We start from the raw sequence: 17,204 nt of genomic DNA, 5'->3' as shown, positions 1-17,204 counted from the left end.
GCCATGTAAATTAGTGTCCGTCATTACCCTCGCTCCAAAATATATAACGTTTATTAACTTTTTATCCCATCTTGCGAACTACCAGCTAAAATTTCTCAACTTAGAAATGAGGATTATCCTCTAAACAGTAACAGGTGGTGTATTGACTCCAGTCGTCTTTACACCATTGTATTCTATTTGCAAAACACAAAATCCTGCATAGTAATTTGGTTTCTAGAGCTGATAAATAATGAAATGCACAAAGGTTAGAGCAACATATGAAAGATGATAAAACTCCGGGTAAGATGATCTGTCCAAAACACAAGACAGCTGCCCCATCCTTCTTAAAGGCATAGCGTTTTCACACGGAGTCTCGTATTTAACAGAGCCGTTCATGGGAATCTATTATTCATTTGCATCATAATATAAAAATTCAGGTATTATTTTTCATAGTTTTTTTTTAGTTTTGTTTTTAAATTGCATACCAACCAATATGAATGAAATCCATTCTAAAGTGAATATTAGGTGCGTTAAGGAAAATAACATTTTCGTGATCTTAATGTAACATTATTTTTTTACTTTTAATTTGTAAACACGAGAGGAACCGATCCTCACAATTTAAACTCTCCCGCACTCCAGAATGGAGTAACTTTTAACCTACTGGGAGATATAGCAAGAGCTGGTCCAGGGTGCTGTGCAGAGTATCTGCAAAGCCTGACAGTGTGCTACAGCTTGTCGTAGTAACAGAGAGAATTTATATACGTACCGTAGAATGTGAGGTATCCAAACAAGGCAGATATGAAATATATGATGAAACTTAACACTATCCCCAGGTTGGCCACGTTCTGCATCCGGCTCTTGGATGGACTAAGAGGGAGGAAAAAAATACACAATCTGCAACAAGACTTGTTTAAAATGAAAATGAATGTGTCTACATAAACCCACATGTAGCTGTGCCATCACCAGTTTATTGGGACATCATTTTTTTTTAAATTAAATGCCAATATTCATAACTGGTGGTCATCGTGGTGGGTGCTTTATGTAAAACTTCCCAATGTAAGTTATTTGTACTTACACACTTAAGGATTTCAATACATAAAAGTGGAAAAAAACCCAAAACCAATAGAATTATTACGCATTTGCAACCTTTTAATGATACATAACTGTGCTTTCCTCTCTCACCTCCAACCTACAAGTATTGTTGGACAACACTAAATATATTCACCAAACTGTGCACTGTCTGGAATTCACTTGGAATTACCAAGATAATCAATTCGAAAAATATATTCTAAGTTAGCCATGTTTCCAGCTCGCTGTTCTGGCCTTAACGATGTGTAACTCCTTAGCCACTTTCTGACAGCTCACAGTTTAGAGAATAACCTTGTGATCATATAAAGGTCTCTGAAATGTTATTGAATACATACCTTTTAAGCTCACAGTAAATCGGCAACACTGATGTATGGCAAAGGAAGGAGAAGGCCATCGTGGGTAAAGCAAAGGCGCTCTAAGAGTGAAAAGAACAGACCGATTAATTTATACAACGGTGCTGTGTAACCAGGTTCTTAATCCCGAGTGTGTGTGTGTAATGGTTAATAAAGCAGTAACAGTAAGTGATACGGTTATGTGAACATGAAACTCATATTCAACAGAAAAATTCAGAAATTACACAACAGGGATATCAAACTCCATCCTTCAGGGCAATTAGCCTAGCCGGGGGTATACAATTTCTCTAAATCGCATGTAAGCAAACAGTTAACTGTGCATACTATTATCTCCCCCTATTAGGTATAACAAGCAAGGCGGTCTACCAAGAGAATCCGAATCCCCCACTTCATGACACTCTGTGCCAGAAACTGCCAAGATAGAATGGGATTTGTTTAACCACTTAAGGACTAAACTTGTCATGTGTCCTTAAGGGGTTAATCCTTGTCGTGAAGGGGTTAAATTCTTAAAACTGCTCGCTCGAGAAAGAAGAATTCTCGCTTCCATTTCTAAAAGTGACGTGAATACCAATAATTGCCACGGTTATGCGATTATGCACATTGTACGCAGTCTTCGTTTTACAGCAAATAATAGGCAGCTTTGACCGGACAATGGAGAGGTTTATAATGCAGGGTGTTCGTTTATTATTGTAAGAAAACATAGATCTGCGTACGTATAAAGTCATTTCAAATGGGAGGAGGTTTTTGTTGCGGTTGTAAACTTTAAAAGACAATGGGTTTGGAAAACCCATTTTATTAAAGCCGAGGAACATCAACGTGTCAAAGAATATGGAAACCCGACCCAAAGGTAGTACGGAGGGATTTTTTGTTGTTGTCTGTTATTTAACACTGCATGATTGCTGTTAGTTAAACAAAATACAAAAACATTTATTTATAATTAAAAAAAAAAACATTTAGGACTACGCTCGCACAAGAAAGTGATACGAAGCAGAATAAATTGCACTCTAACTTTCTTTTGCAAACTCTGCAACCCAACAAAAGTTTAAAACAAACAGAAAAAAAAAGTTTTCCTAGACGAGCTCTGTAACAATGCAGAGGTAGCTGCACCCCAGATAATAATCAAAAGAACCACTTCACAATGTTGTTGTTGTAATCGAACACTGCTGTAAAAGACCACAGTTAAATCGAGCTTGACAAGAACAAGCATTCTTGGATTACATTTCTGAATGTCCCCAACATTTTAAATCCCACCACCAGTCGACCTTGGTGTAACCCGATTCTCCCTCGGGGCCTATTATCCCCTGGATGGTGCCAGCTTTTGAAGTGCACAAGATCAGAGGGTCTCTGAGCTCTGTGACTGCCAATCAGTAACCAGCACTGTAATGCCATAGGGTGGACCTCTTACAGTTACATTATTACCGGAGGGCGATACATTGATCACCTTTCAACATTCACGGTTCTGTTCTGCCCTAGATCTATGTTGCGGATATTGATATCGTGAGCAAAAACTTTAACTTTCCTTCGGAAAAAAATATTAAATCTTTATTGTAATTTTACAAAAAACAAGGAAAGATACTGGGGAAAAAAAACAAAAAACAGGAAAAACCTAAAAACCCCTTTACAGTAACTGGTGTCTGTTATGTGTTTACAACTGTATATTTGTTATATGTATGTCCCCTTGTTTTTTGGAGTATTTAATTAGGGTTTTATACAGGTTTTTGATGCAGTTATTTATTTGCTGACATAAAGAAAATACATTTTATCTTAATTGGAAATAAATGTAAACAATAATAAATGAATGAGGTATGCAAAGAAAATGCATCATCTCTCCGTAATATATGGATATAAAACCTGCGGGAATCCCAGTGGGATTCTTGCAAAAAGCAGAAAGTGAAACTTATTATCATCATCATCATGTATATGGCGACAACATATTCCGCAGCGCATTAAAATGATAAAATGGGGATTTCTAAGAACAAGTCATTTTTATAAGTAATATAACCGAGAGAAGATGAGAAAGGGGAAAAGAGACACATGAGAAATAACAGTATGTCAGAGGGGGTTGGTATTGATGGATAAGATGCCGTGTGGAACCAAAGAGTGGCAGGAGAGAGGGTGAGTTGGGCTATGGAGGCAAGGGAAGCGATAAGTGCAGTGAAATGAGACACGTGTTACCCAGGAAGATGGTAAGTTTTCCTATAGCTGTGTGGCTGTGTTCAGTGACTTCTTAAGGACTGGAGGAGAGGCCGATAGCATGGAGTAGGGACTTCCAAAGGAACAGGGCAACCCTTTAAAAATCTTGCAGGTGAGAGTTGGCAAAATGAGAATAAGCAAATAAGGACAAGGACATTTACAGAGTGAAGGGAACGTGAAGGGGTGTATTTGTGGAGTAAAGAGGAAATGTAGTGAGGAGTGGAGTTAGTGAGGGCTTTGTAGGTTAGTGTTAGCAGTCTGCATTGGATCCTGAAGGGTACAGGAAGCCAATGATTGACATAGGGGTGAGATGTGGGGGTAGCGGTCAGTCAGGAAGATGGGCCTGAGTGCAGCATTCATTACAGACTGGAGAGGAACAATGCCGGTATTTGGAAGCCCGATGAGTAGTGACTTTGAATAGTCAAGTCGGGAAACGATGAGTGCATGAATAAGTGCCTTAGTTGTATCTTGTGTTTGAAAATGGCGAATGCGGGCAATGTTTTTAAGGGGAAAGTTTGGAGGCAGACTTGATGTGAGGAGAAAAGGTAGGATTTAAAATGCATATTTAAAAAGCCAAATGAGCACAGTGTTTGGGAAATTGAGTAGAATAATTGAATTCTGTGGGTCCATGGTTACATCACACCAGTTTGTCAGTGATGACAGTACTCACCTCTCTGGAAAATTCAAAAAGCTTTGGTTTACATTCAGAATTGTTGGAATCCTGAGAAAAAGAACAAATTTCACGTTATTTTTTTAGTTTGGAGATTGTCAAAATTTTGTTTTAAAAAAAACACATCTCTGTAAATTCTCACGGTGTTGTCATAATCAAATGAATGTGTTCAAACAAGACAGACATGCACACAAAACAGCATTCCTCTGGTATTAAAGGCACACTCCGGGCACCATAACTACATCAGAATTAACTTGCTACGCTGCGAGGAGGACCGGGTGCTGCCTTAGCTGAAGGGTAAATTGTTAACCCGATTGCGCTACTCTGGAATTCTCTCTCAATGTCGGAGGCTTCAATCAGGAGTGTACCTTTATTTTCCCAATGCAGAGCTACTGACGCCCTCAGCTGTGCCCAGTCCAAGGCTTCCAGACTGAAGTGCTGGCCTCCCCACACCACTGAAATTCTATTCTGATGAAGTTGTTATGGTGGTCGGTGTGGTCCTTTAACCCCTTAAGGACCAAACTTCTGGAATAAAAGGGAATCATGACATGTCACACATGTCATGTGTCCTTAAGGGGTTAAAGGAGAGGCATGTCCGCTAGGGGTTTATTCACTAAATCAGGGGTAGGCACTCCAGATGTTGAGGATTACATCTGCCATGAGGCTTTGCTAGCATCAGGGCTGTGAGGGCATTATGGGAGATGTAGTCCACAGCATCTGGAGTGCCCCTGCATGAAAAAATGTATTAAAAGCTGGAAACTGTTAAATAGCCAAAGATGCGACTTTATCAGAGTTTAGGTAATTATTCCTAATAAACACGTATACAATAAATGTGAGGTTTAGTGAACAGCCCACAGTCTGTTCACTTACATCACATGCAGATAAACAAAGAAGGTATATGTAGTGATCAACACACCAAGATCATGGCATAGAATAGGTCAGGTGGCCAATAGATAAATACATAGGTAGATTCTACTCCAAACAATGAGAACAGCTTGTTATGAGTGACACAGACAGGTAACCAGGATAGACTGTGGTATCTCAGCCACTTCCTGGTTTGTTCACATATCACTGCAGCAGATCCTGGGTTACTCAACACAAAAGGTCATTCAGATGACAGTATTTTTTTTTACTGTATTCTCCCTGTAAAACATTACAGAGACAAGTGGTAACTGCCCTGGGGCCCATATAAAGTATATTAATGGTATGATGGGCAATAGATTGGTTCTCAGTCTAGGCTTCAGAAAGATATTAACAAACCACGGGAACTGGCCAACAAATAGTGTCAGGGTACTAAATAAGGGCAGTTACTTTCAAGGCATGACTAGGAGAGTACGGATCAAAGGTGCTAAACAGTGAGCAATCACCATTAACATAGAGCTCTAAACCAGGACTGATCATAAAAAGTCTATTACCTGCAAATATTCAATTGTGTGGTTTAACGGCAGCGGGCAAGGGATCGACCATTTTTTTATGACAATCTGTAAACATAAAACAAGTTTAATATGAAAATAAATATGCATGCAAAAACAGAATGTCGAGAAAATGAACAACTTTATCCAAAACTAGGCGGGAGATTTAACAAAGTGTTCTAAAAAGTGGACTAAAGTACAGAAAGTGGGACAATCACCATGGAAACCAGTGAAACCAGCAGTCACGTTCCATTGACAACTCCTCCATTTTTCAGAACATTTTGCTAAATCTCCCCAAATCCGGGCCCGAGTAATCACAGCGAGGATAACCCCTCAGAAACAGCAGAGTAAGATCAAATGAAAGGCCTGGATTTAACATTGTTAGTTGTGTTTTTCTAATGATCCCAATCTTTCCCAATGTTGCATTATTCACCATTAACGTCTATGGGATTTTTTTGTAGATAAATAATTTGAAAAGTTTCCAGTGATAACCATTTGACTATGTGACATGACACGAGACTATGGAATACCGGGGAACTTCTGTTACATATGTAGAAAATACATTGGACATCGTAGCTGCTTTATCCAATGACATTACGTTACATAAATCCGTTGATCACTATTCTAAAAAAAAAACAATGTAGCAAGCAATAATCTCAATTTTACTCTGATTACTTTTCATCATTTTACTGATTGAAAGGAAATAGAACATCTGTTGAAAGCATTTTTTGCCAGCAGCCAATCAGAACACTGGTTTGGCCAGTTAGCTCCCAGCAGTCTACTTTAGATTGCCCAATTAGCTCCCAGCAGTCTATTTTAGATTGGCCAATTAGCTCCAAGCAGTCTACTTTGGATTGGCCAATTAGCTCCAAGCAGTCTACTTTGGATTGGCCAATTAGCTCCCAGCAGTCTATTTTAGATTGGCCAATTAGCTCCAAGCAGTCTACTTTGGATTGGCCAATTAGCTCCAAACAGTCTACTTTGGATTGGCCAATTAGCTCCCAGCAGTCTATTTTGGATTGTCCAATTAGCTCCCAGCAGTCTATTTTGGATTGGCCAATTAGCTCCCAGCAGTCTATTTTGGATTGGCCAATTAGCTCCCAGAAGTCTATTTTGGATTGGCCAATTAGCTCCCAGAAGTCCATTTTGGATTGGCCAATTAGCCAATTAGCTCCCAGCAGTCTATTTATGAAGATGCTGAATGTCTAGCGTGGTCAGATTAATTGCAAATCTTTAATTGAGTTTTTGTTGAAAACACTGGTTAACACATTTACTAATAATAAATATTAGACACTGCCGTTTTCAAAGTACAATGTGTTGGGCAAAGCGAATAATTCTTTTTAAAAACCCTTTGCCAAAAATGACAAAGCTCAATATACAAAATATATAATTCTCATTCAAATCACTTTATTGCTAGGCTGACAACAGATTGGTTTTGTCCCTAAAATTAAGTCAGATGTCAGCAGCCCAAAAAGACTCCAATTGATCAAATACGTTTAAAATGCAGCTCTCTCTATATGGGGAAGGAGGTGAACTGGTTAGTATAGATCACATGCATTATTGAGGACAAGAGCAAAAAGTCATTTAGCTCCCATTAAATATAAAAAAAGAGAATTCTGCTCATAGCTTGCTTCAGAAAGAAAGACAAAATAAATACACTAATTGTTCATGCTGATTAAACAATAATATTAACAATAAGTAATACATATTTATACAATGTGAAGTCTTTAATCCACTTTACACGTTGAACGTTACTCTCTAAACTCCAAATATTATGGAATTACAATCCCAATGACAGAACGCAGGCTAGTAAAACCCAGTTGTGGCTACAGCCAAGTTGTGGAGCTTTTACAAATGAGCTATTTTAGTCTATAGTGTGGCAAATGTATTTCAATTCACTACTACACAGAGTTCAGCGAGCAAACCCCAATGTGTCATTAAACGGTGAGACTATATTTTTACGTATCGCTTTAACAAAAATATATAAATAAAAAAAATGCTTTGACATTTTAACTGCTCATCAAAGAGAAGACAGTGTTAAAGAGATTGATGACCATGTCGGTAAGCAGATACTGTTAGACAGACATTGGTGAGTAGATCAGTAATCGGAACTGATGAAAGACAGAAAAATAAAAAAAATACTTGACAAACTTTGGTTGGATAGAAAGAGGGAGCACAGTTTAACCCTTTAAGCACCAACAGTACGAATTTCTGTCATGACAATCTGGCTCTGAGAGACCTTATGTCAGCATTACAAGTCTCACTTAGCTTGAATTGGCAACTTCCTAGATGGCTATGGTGACAGAGATAGCCATTAACCCTTTCGTGGCTTAATGACTAATAAAGAGAGTGCATAAAAGCACAATTTAATAGGGCGGTGGGCGACACGGGCTAGTCAAAAGGCACAACTTGCATTTTTCGTTTACAAAGTAGGGAGACACGGTTATATTCAAATATAAAAGTCTCTTTTAAAACTACTTTACAAAAATTAATCTCGGTGCAGAATACATTTCGTTTTTTTGTGAGCGTGCAAAGATTGCAATCTACTGTCAGAATGCAAAGTGTCAATGACAGAAATACATTTCAAGAGGAAAAATAATTAATTGAGGAGAAAAGGAAAAAGAAAATTCAAAGTGGAAGAGTTATTTTAGGAACTTACCACAATTGCAAAGTACACCATAAAGAAAAATGACAAACTACTTGTGTAGCCAAGAAAGCCTGTAAAATAAAAAGCAATTTCTATGTAACGTGATCCTAAAGCCAAGGGTATAGATTTCTGGGTTTTATTTTATAGTGCGTGGTATCTGGAGCTTGGAGCGTTCCCTCGCGCATGTCACAGATCATTTACATCATTTTGGAGGGCAGAATTAGAAATGGCTTACCACTAATGGAATGTCATAAGTAAAAATCTGTCCTTTAATGTTTGCCAGTAAAATTTTATTTTAGTGTAACAGACATCGCACTACTGTAACCCAAGTAATAGCTTAACAAGCCAGGCCCCATGGCTGAAATGAATTAAAATACCCCAAATTAAACGCCACCCCTTTCCTTCCCAGGCCCCTTCCATTACAATCTTCAGAAAGCTTTTAAGGCTTACCTATTTTGGGAAGGAGGGCTAACGGAAGAACAACGCACACGCATGTGATTATTAGTAATATTCTGCCATCGAGATACCACGAACTGGAAGCAAATAAAGTGTACAAACATATCAATGCCACGAACGAAACAGGGAGGAAGATATTATCATTAATATGGTACAAGATTTGCTACAGGTAAATTAATCCATTGTATCAGTAGATATTGAGGTGGACTGTTAGCGAAAGCTATATAGAGGAGGCCAGCCAATGGGTTCTTCACTGAGGTTATTAAGAGCCATTTCATTAAATGTTCAAAGCAGAAATGCATGTACATTGTTTTTATGATTTTAATTGTGTTTAGATCTTTCCAGTTCATTGTCTTCACTGGAAAACAAAACAAACCCATCTAAACATGATTTAAAGGGACATTACAGTCACCAAAACAACTTTAGCTTAATGAAGCAGTTTTAGTGTATTTCCCATTCCCCTGCAGTCTCACTGCTCAATTTCCTGCCATTTAGGAGTTAAATCAGTTTTATCTGTTTATGGAGACCTAGTAACACCTCCCCTGGCTGTGAATCACACAGCCTGCATGAAAAAAAAATGGTTTTTATTTTCAATCAGTTGTTAACTTACTTATCTTACTTAAGTTTAAACATTAGACCTCACTTTACAAGAAGGGTTTAGGCATGCTGTGTAAGTTACATGCAGGGAGGTGTGACTAGGGCTGCATAAACAAAGTGATTTAACTCCTAAATGGCAGAGAATTGAGCAGAGAGATTGCAGGGGCATGTTCTATACACCAAAACTGCTTCATTATGCTAAAGGTGTTTTGGTGACTATAGCTTTCCTTTAATGGCCGTCACTCTGCAAAGGGTCTTGACCGATATTAAATAGGTCTGAGGTTGGTTGGTTGACTCATACACACAATATTATGAGAGAGGAACTGCTGACTGAACAATTCAACAGCAAGCAATCAGTTTCCTGGTAAAGTGGCTTTAAAAAGTGATAAAGAAACGCAAGGGGGGTGGTTGATGGTGCAGTGAGATTTACATCTGGCGGTTCTCAGATTTTGTATATATTTTGGTTGTTACTGGACAAACCAGGTAACGGGTCACATTATAGAAAACCAGCCTCACTGGGGTATAAAAAGCACGTTTTAGTGCAGCGTGCAAGCAAACTCCAGGAACACAACATGTAAGTAGATGATTCATGACAGCACCTGGGTATCGGTCACTTACCCGCTGTGATCTCCGGACAGGAACCCAGCAACAGCAGAGGGCAGCTCAGATTTGATGATAAACAAATAGGACGACATAGCTGCAAAAAATTGAGCAAGACATTTTAAAACGGACCAGGATTTCTTACGAAGTTCTAAAGCACTGAAACGGGTCGGCACTGGTTGCATAGCTACCCTTGTCCCTTTACCCAATCTTATCTGCCAGCCAATAAATCACCAATTTGACTTAACTTCTGATTTATCCACTAATGTAGGAAATTCAAAGTTTAGTATAAAATTGGGTGAATTGAAAACATTCTCTAAGTCAGTTCTGCTTTCAGTTTGGTTATTTTTGGACAGATTATACTCCCTTTATTAGGCACTTTATTAAATAATCTTGGATGCATTTCTGATCAAGCTCGTACAGTGTAGCGTCACAAAGCACCTTTATCTTTAGGGGTTAATCTGTAAATCACAGGTGAATCACAATAGCAGAGAATTAGCATTTATTGTCAGACAATTTGCACAGAAACTCTCACAAATTGTTTGGAAGATTCCCCATGCTTTAAACAGAAACGATTAAAAATAACATGATGTAAAATATCCGGTCTGAAATACATTCTTAGACATTAGCAGACGCATTTAATGTATGTCTAATAAACAATAGCTAACTATTGCCTCCCCGGAACATTTGCCCGAATCCCAGGTTTAAGCAGAACAGCAGAACTAGGAGAAAGAATATCCGAAACGTAGCATTACAAGCCCAGTGCAAGAATGCTGCATGGTCGTACAGTATACATATTGTAACAGACTGTGTACGGCCGTACAGTATACACAGTGTAACAGACGCTGTATGGCCGTACAGTATACATATTGTAACATGCTGTAGGGCCGTACAGTATACATATTGTAACAGATGCTGTAGGGCCGTACAGTATACATATTGTAACAGACTGTGTACGGCCGTACAGTATACATATTGTAACAGACTGTGTACGGCCGTACAGTATACACAGTGTAACAGACGCTGTATGGCCGTACAGTATACATATTGTAACATGCTGTACGGCCTGACAGTATACATATTGTAACAGATGCTGTAGGGCCGTACAGTATACATATTGTAACACATGCTGCACGGCCGGACAGTATACATATTGTAACACATGCTGTATGGCCGTACAGTATACATATTGTAACAGATGCTGTACGGCCGTACAGTATACATATTGTAACAGATGCTGTACGGCCGTACAGTATACATATTGTAACACATGCTGCACGGCCGTACAGTATACATATTGTAACAGACGCTGTACGGCCGTACAGTATACATATTGTAACACATGCTGTACGGCCTGACAGTATACATATTGTAACACATGCTGTACGGCCGTACAGTATACATATTGTAACAGATGCTGTACGGCCGTACAGTATACATATTGTAACAGATGCTGTACGGCCGTACAGTATACATATTGTAACACATGCTGTACGGCCTGACAGTATACATATTGTAACAGATGCTGTATGGCCGTACAGTATACATATTGTAACAGATGCTGTACGGCCGTACAGTATACATATTGTAACAGATGCTGTACGGCCGTACAGTATACATATTGTAACAGATGCTGTACGGCCGTACAGTATACATATTGTAACAGACGCTGTACGGCCGTACAGTATACATATTGTAACACATGCTGTACGGCCTGACAGTATACATATTGTAACACATGCTGTACGGCCGTACAGTATACATATTGTAACAGATGCTGTATGGCCGTACAGTATACATATTGTAACACATGCTGTACGGCCTGACAGTATACATATTGTAACACATGCTGTACGGCCGTACAGTATACATATTGTAACAGATGCTGTACGGCCGTACAGTATACATATTGTAACAGACGCTGTACGGCCGTACAGTATACATATTGTAACAGACACTGTACGGCCGTACAGTATACGTATTGTAACAGATGCAGGGACAAAACACAAAACCCGCAAATTTTCATGACATATTAATCACAGGAGGACGAATATGGCTAATATTTAGGTTGATGTCCCACTGTCCCCCTTCCCCGGGGGATCCTTAATTTGCAGAATATTACTAAATGTTTGGTTTTTATATTCCCCTGCAGTAAAGAATATGACCACCAGGGGCATCTAAGAGGTAATACGTGACTTTCCAATGTTATTCATGAATAAAGCACATTGCTGTGTATTTAGTGTGTTGTCGTGTTTATTGACGTATCCAGGAATTGACGAGAATTGCAAGTTTTACTTTACAAGCAATGAAACTCACATTCAGCCATTTTAGTCTGCTTGGTTATCAGACCCCTCTATAGTCTCAGATCTAGTGGAAGAATACTAAAAGTGTTTCTTTATTTCTATTTTGTTGTTATATTGCCACCGCAAAAATGATTGATCACATTTCTAACTCACTAAAGACGGGCAATATGAATGGTGATGGCAAGATAAATAATGGTTTATCACAGATTATTTTTACAAATGGCTGGATCTGGTGAAGGGCAGGGGAAAAGATTTAAACATATGCTCCTCACCAGGCCCTCCTTAATTCAAATAAATTGCTCCCAGGGAGCCAAGATGGATTTCCACAAATTATTAAATATAGGGATCAATATAACATTACAATTCCTGAGTGACAGTTTCTCTTTAAGCAAGCCTGCGAGGCATTTAAATGCAGTGAATAATATCCCTTATTAGGCTAGAATAGCGTTAGGTATAATAAATAATATTCAAGAGTTGGGGTTCTATAAAAGAACGCAAAATACCTCAAAATGTATTACTAAACACTGTCTCTGTGTTTTATTATTCATTTCCCATAAATGTAATTTTTTGATACGGTTTTATAGAGCCTCTATGTTCCCCCTCAGGATTATTTTTGCTATTCTTGTCTAACAGATCATATTCAGTTGAACTGGCTTCTCCTACAAAGCTCTAAAATTGTGAGATATTCTCGCAGAACACACAGATAAACACAGCTTATTATTTACAAAACAGTGATGTAAGGGGAATTGACAACTAAATGACAAATTTAAGGCCACATATTTAACCCCTTAAGGACACATGACATGTGTGACATGTCATGATTCCCTTTTATTCCAGAAGTTTGGTCCTTAAGGGGTTAAAGGTACACTATAGTCACCTGAACAACTTTAGCTTAATGAAGCAGTTTTGGTGTATAGAACATGCCCCTGCAGCCTCACTGCTCAATCCTCTGCCATTTAGGAGTTAAATCCCTTTGTTTATGAACCCTAGTCACACCTCCCTGCATGTGACTTGCACAGCCTTCCATAAACACTTCCTGTAAAGAGAGCCCTATTTAGGCTTTCTTTATTTCAAGTTCTGTTTAATTAAGATTTTCTTATTCCCTGCTATGTTAATAGCTTGCTAGACCCTGCAAGAGCCTCCTGTATGTGATTAAAGTTCAATTTAGAGATTGAGATACAATTATTTAAGGTAAATTACATTGTATAACTGTTTGAAAGTGAAACCAGTTTTTTTTTTCATGCAGGCTGTGTCAATCACAGCCAGGGGAGGTGTGGCTAGGGCTGCATAAACAGAAACAAAGTGATTTAACTCCTAAATGACAGTGAATTGAGCAGTGAAATTGCAGGGGAATGATCTATACACTAAAACTGCTTTATTTAGGTAAAGTAATTTAGGTGACTATAGTGTTCCTTTAAAAATGATTAGAAAAGCTATAAAATGTAAAATTAAAAGTAATTGTAAATAAACAATGTTACTTTTATAGACTGTAAACTGCTGGGACTAATGAGAAAGCATGGGCGACTGGGATTGGCTTAGAGTGTCAGGTGACTCCTTTCAGCCTATCACAGCGCCCATTGCTTGTATGAATTTGTATGGCAAAAAGGAAGTTTGTAATCTCTGCTTAGCCACATCTCCCATAGGGGCGGAGCTATGGGAAACCCAGAAGCATTATTTAGTGTTAAACTGCTCGAAAATGATTAAACACTGAATAGAAACACTCTATGTAATATCACCAATGAAATGAGATGAAATGGTTATAGTGGGTACAGTGTCCCTTTAAAGAGCATTACATAGAAAGGCATATAGGAACAACATTCCCAGCACAATTCTAATCGGATTCTCCCAAGAGAACGTAGAAATGTGTAACCCTTTTCAGACAAGCTTTGCACGTATCATTTGACAATCCAGACAGGTTTTTGCCATGAACTGGAAACACGAGTAATTGGTTTGTTACAGATCTCTATATCTGCCGCCCTCGTTCGTAGTATTGTAGCTTTGATAAAAGGCAGACGTGACACAGGCTGCAGAAAACACCAATAGAATTATAAAGATGGAAGTATTCTAAAATCCGGCTTCTGAGCCCCAGGCGTCACAAGGGGAGGTTGGGTGCCGCAGTTATAATCAATAGAGACAATTAAAAGGAAATTTCATTTACATCACTGTCTTACAGCATATGGAAATAAACACAGAGCTCCGATAATGGAGCTTTATAAAACACGAGCCGTTATCAGCAACACAAAACACAAGCTAAACCCAGAAACACTCCAATCCATATTCCCTGGTAAAACATTAATTATTACTTTACTTTAGTAGATCATTTTAACATATTTATATATATATTTTAATCCCTTTCCCATTAATAATATTATTTTGCTAGTTTACAAAAAGAATACCCCACTAAGAATGTTTTTTCTTTTCTCGCTTTGGTTATTTACAGTGAATTAAAAGACAATCAGATTGTCAGCACAGGATGGTAGGCGATCAAACTACTTAAAGGATTAATTAGCCATCACTAAACAAACACGCTGAGTTTGGGAGGAAGCTGTGTGTTTATCTTCCAGTCTGGGGCGTTTTATTTAATGTATGTGTTTGCGGAGAGATGAGCACCATTCTCACTGTCCATTATATCTCGGCATCCCAGAAAGTGGGGAAAGTCTGCTCATATCAGGATAGATTTACTTTATGGAGAAGAACGAAAGCGTAGTATTGTGTATGCAATAAAAACTACTCAATAAAGACCTGAAACGGAAGGAAGAAAGTCAGATATTGAGAATCTTATTTACAACAAATAAATTAAAATAATAAAATAATGGTGGCCATTTGGTGGACTGAATTCCTATTTATTTTTTCCAGAGAGAGGTGATTTGAAGTGAATTTGTAAAATTTAAGACTGTATTTTTTTGTGTGTGTTGTTCCTTATCAGTATTTTGGATAAATTCATTTTAAAACATACTTTGAGTGCTCAGTTTTTGTGACGGTTTCCCATGTCAGACACGCAGTGCGAGCTATCCCAAATCATGCAAATTGTGTAGAAATTTTACACAAACTTTGTTTCTGATAACCCACTCAAAGGGTTGCCCTGGGTATATCCACAGGTCATGTCCTAAATGTTATATGAAGTAAAAGATCAATGAGATTATAGTCTGTAATGCAAACATTGAACAAAATAGCTCTTAATACTTCTGGAATATTATCATTTCAATGTTAAGTTAAAAACCATTTAAATATTATTTGATGCTCAAACAGACTATTTAGAGATATGAATCCTACCCAGAAATAAAATCTAACAATGTCAGTTTATAAAGTCTAAAATGTAAATATATAAATACCATCCTACTGAAGGAATATTCCAGGTCCCTCCCAATAACTCCATGAAATGATGTAACAAAATGGGAAACCTTCATAAAAAAGTAACATGTACAATACAAAGGAGAATTAATATCACACACCTCCCAAGTGTCCTTATTTAATAGGGACAGTCCCTATTTTGGGCCCAAATCCCTTGGTCCCTCTTTTCTATCCTAATGTCCCTCTTTTGTTGGAGCACCATATTGTTGGTGTGTCTGAGTGTATAACAGAGCTCCGCAGTATTAATACTCCCAGTAATGTGTCTGAGTGTATAACAGAGCTCCACAGCAATAATACTCCCAGTAATGTGTCTGAGTGTATAACAGAGCTCCGCAGCAATAATACTCCCAGTATTGTGACTGAGTGTATAACAGAGCTCCACAGCAATAATACTCCCAGTAATGTGTCTGAGTGTATAACAGAGCTCCACAGCAATAATACTCCCAGTAATGTGTCTGAGTGTATAACACAGCTCCACAGCAACAATACTCCCAGTAATGTGTCTGAGTGTATAACAGAGCTCCACAGCAATAATACTCCCAGTAATGTGTCCGAGTGTATAACAGAGCTCCACAGCAATAATACTCCCAGTAATGTGTCCGAGTGTATAACAGAGCTCCACAGCAATAATACTCCCAGTAATGTGTCCGAGTGTATAACAGAGCTCCACAGCAATAATACTCCCAGTAATGTGTCCGAGTGTATAACAGAGCTCCACAGCAATAATACTCCCAGTAATGTGTCCGAGTGTATAACAGAGCTCCACAGCAATAATACTCCCAGTAATGTGTCCGAGTGTATAACAGAGCTCCACAGCAATAATACTCACAGTAATGTGTCTGTGTGTATAACAGAGCTCCACAGCAATAATACTCCCAGTAATGTGTCTGAGTGTATAACAGAGCTCCACAGCAATAATACTCCCAGTAATGTGTCTGAGTGTATAACAGAGCTCCACAGCAATAATACTCCCAGTAATGTGTCTGAGTGTATAACAGAGCTCCACAGCAATAATACTCCCAGTAATGTGTCTGAGTGTATAACAGAGCTCCACAGCAATAATACTCCCAGTAATGTGTCTGTGTGTATAACAGAGCTCCACAGCAATAATACTCCCAGTAATGTGTCTGAATGTATAAAAGAGCTCCACAGCAATAATACTCCCAGTAATGTGTCTGAGTGTATAACAGAGCTCCACAGCAATAATACTCCCAGTAATGTGTCTGTGTGTATAACAGAGCTCCACAGCAATAATACTCCCAGTAATGTGTCTGTGTGTATAACAGAGCTCCACAGCAATAATACTCCCAGTAATGTGTCCGAGTGTATAACAGAGCTCCACAGCAATAATACTCCCAGTAATGTGTCCGAGTGTATAACAGAGCTCCACAGCAATAATACTCCCAGTAATGTGTCTGAGTGTATAACAGAGCTCCACAGCAATAATACTCCCAGTAATGTGTCCGAGTGTATAACAGAGCTCCACAGCAATAATACTCCCAGTAATGTGTCTGAGTGTATAACAGAGCTCCACAGCAATAATACTCCCAGTAA

General features: G+C 38.5%; 1 protein-coding gene across 1 annotated transcript in view; it reads right to left on the bottom strand.

The window, feature by feature from the left end:
• Nucleotides 1-17,204, bottom strand: part of SLC38A6 (solute carrier family 38 member 6) — a 37,172-nt gene that overhangs the window by 7,491 nt on the left and 12,477 nt on the right. The window contains exons 8-14 of the mRNA XM_063440431.1: nt 10,015-10,093; nt 8,794-8,876; nt 8,356-8,414; nt 5,700-5,765; nt 4,285-4,335; nt 1,404-1,483; nt 746-846 (exon numbers count right to left, since the gene is read on the bottom strand). Coding sequence (XP_063296501.1) covers nt 746-846; nt 1,404-1,483; nt 4,285-4,335; nt 5,700-5,765; nt 8,356-8,414; nt 8,794-8,876; nt 10,015-10,093 — 519 coding nt within the window. The remainder of the gene's footprint in view (nt 1-745; nt 847-1,403; nt 1,484-4,284; nt 4,336-5,699; nt 5,766-8,355; nt 8,415-8,793; nt 8,877-10,014; nt 10,094-17,204) is intronic.

This window comes from Pelobates fuscus, chromosome 13 (genome assembly GCF_036172605.1).
Source record: "Pelobates fuscus isolate aPelFus1 chromosome 13, aPelFus1.pri, whole genome shotgun sequence".
Classification (NCBI taxonomy): domain Eukaryota; kingdom Metazoa; phylum Chordata; class Amphibia; order Anura; family Pelobatidae; genus Pelobates; species Pelobates fuscus.
Note: the sequence above shows the minus strand (reverse complement) of the source record. Positions and strands in the feature narration are given on the sequence as shown.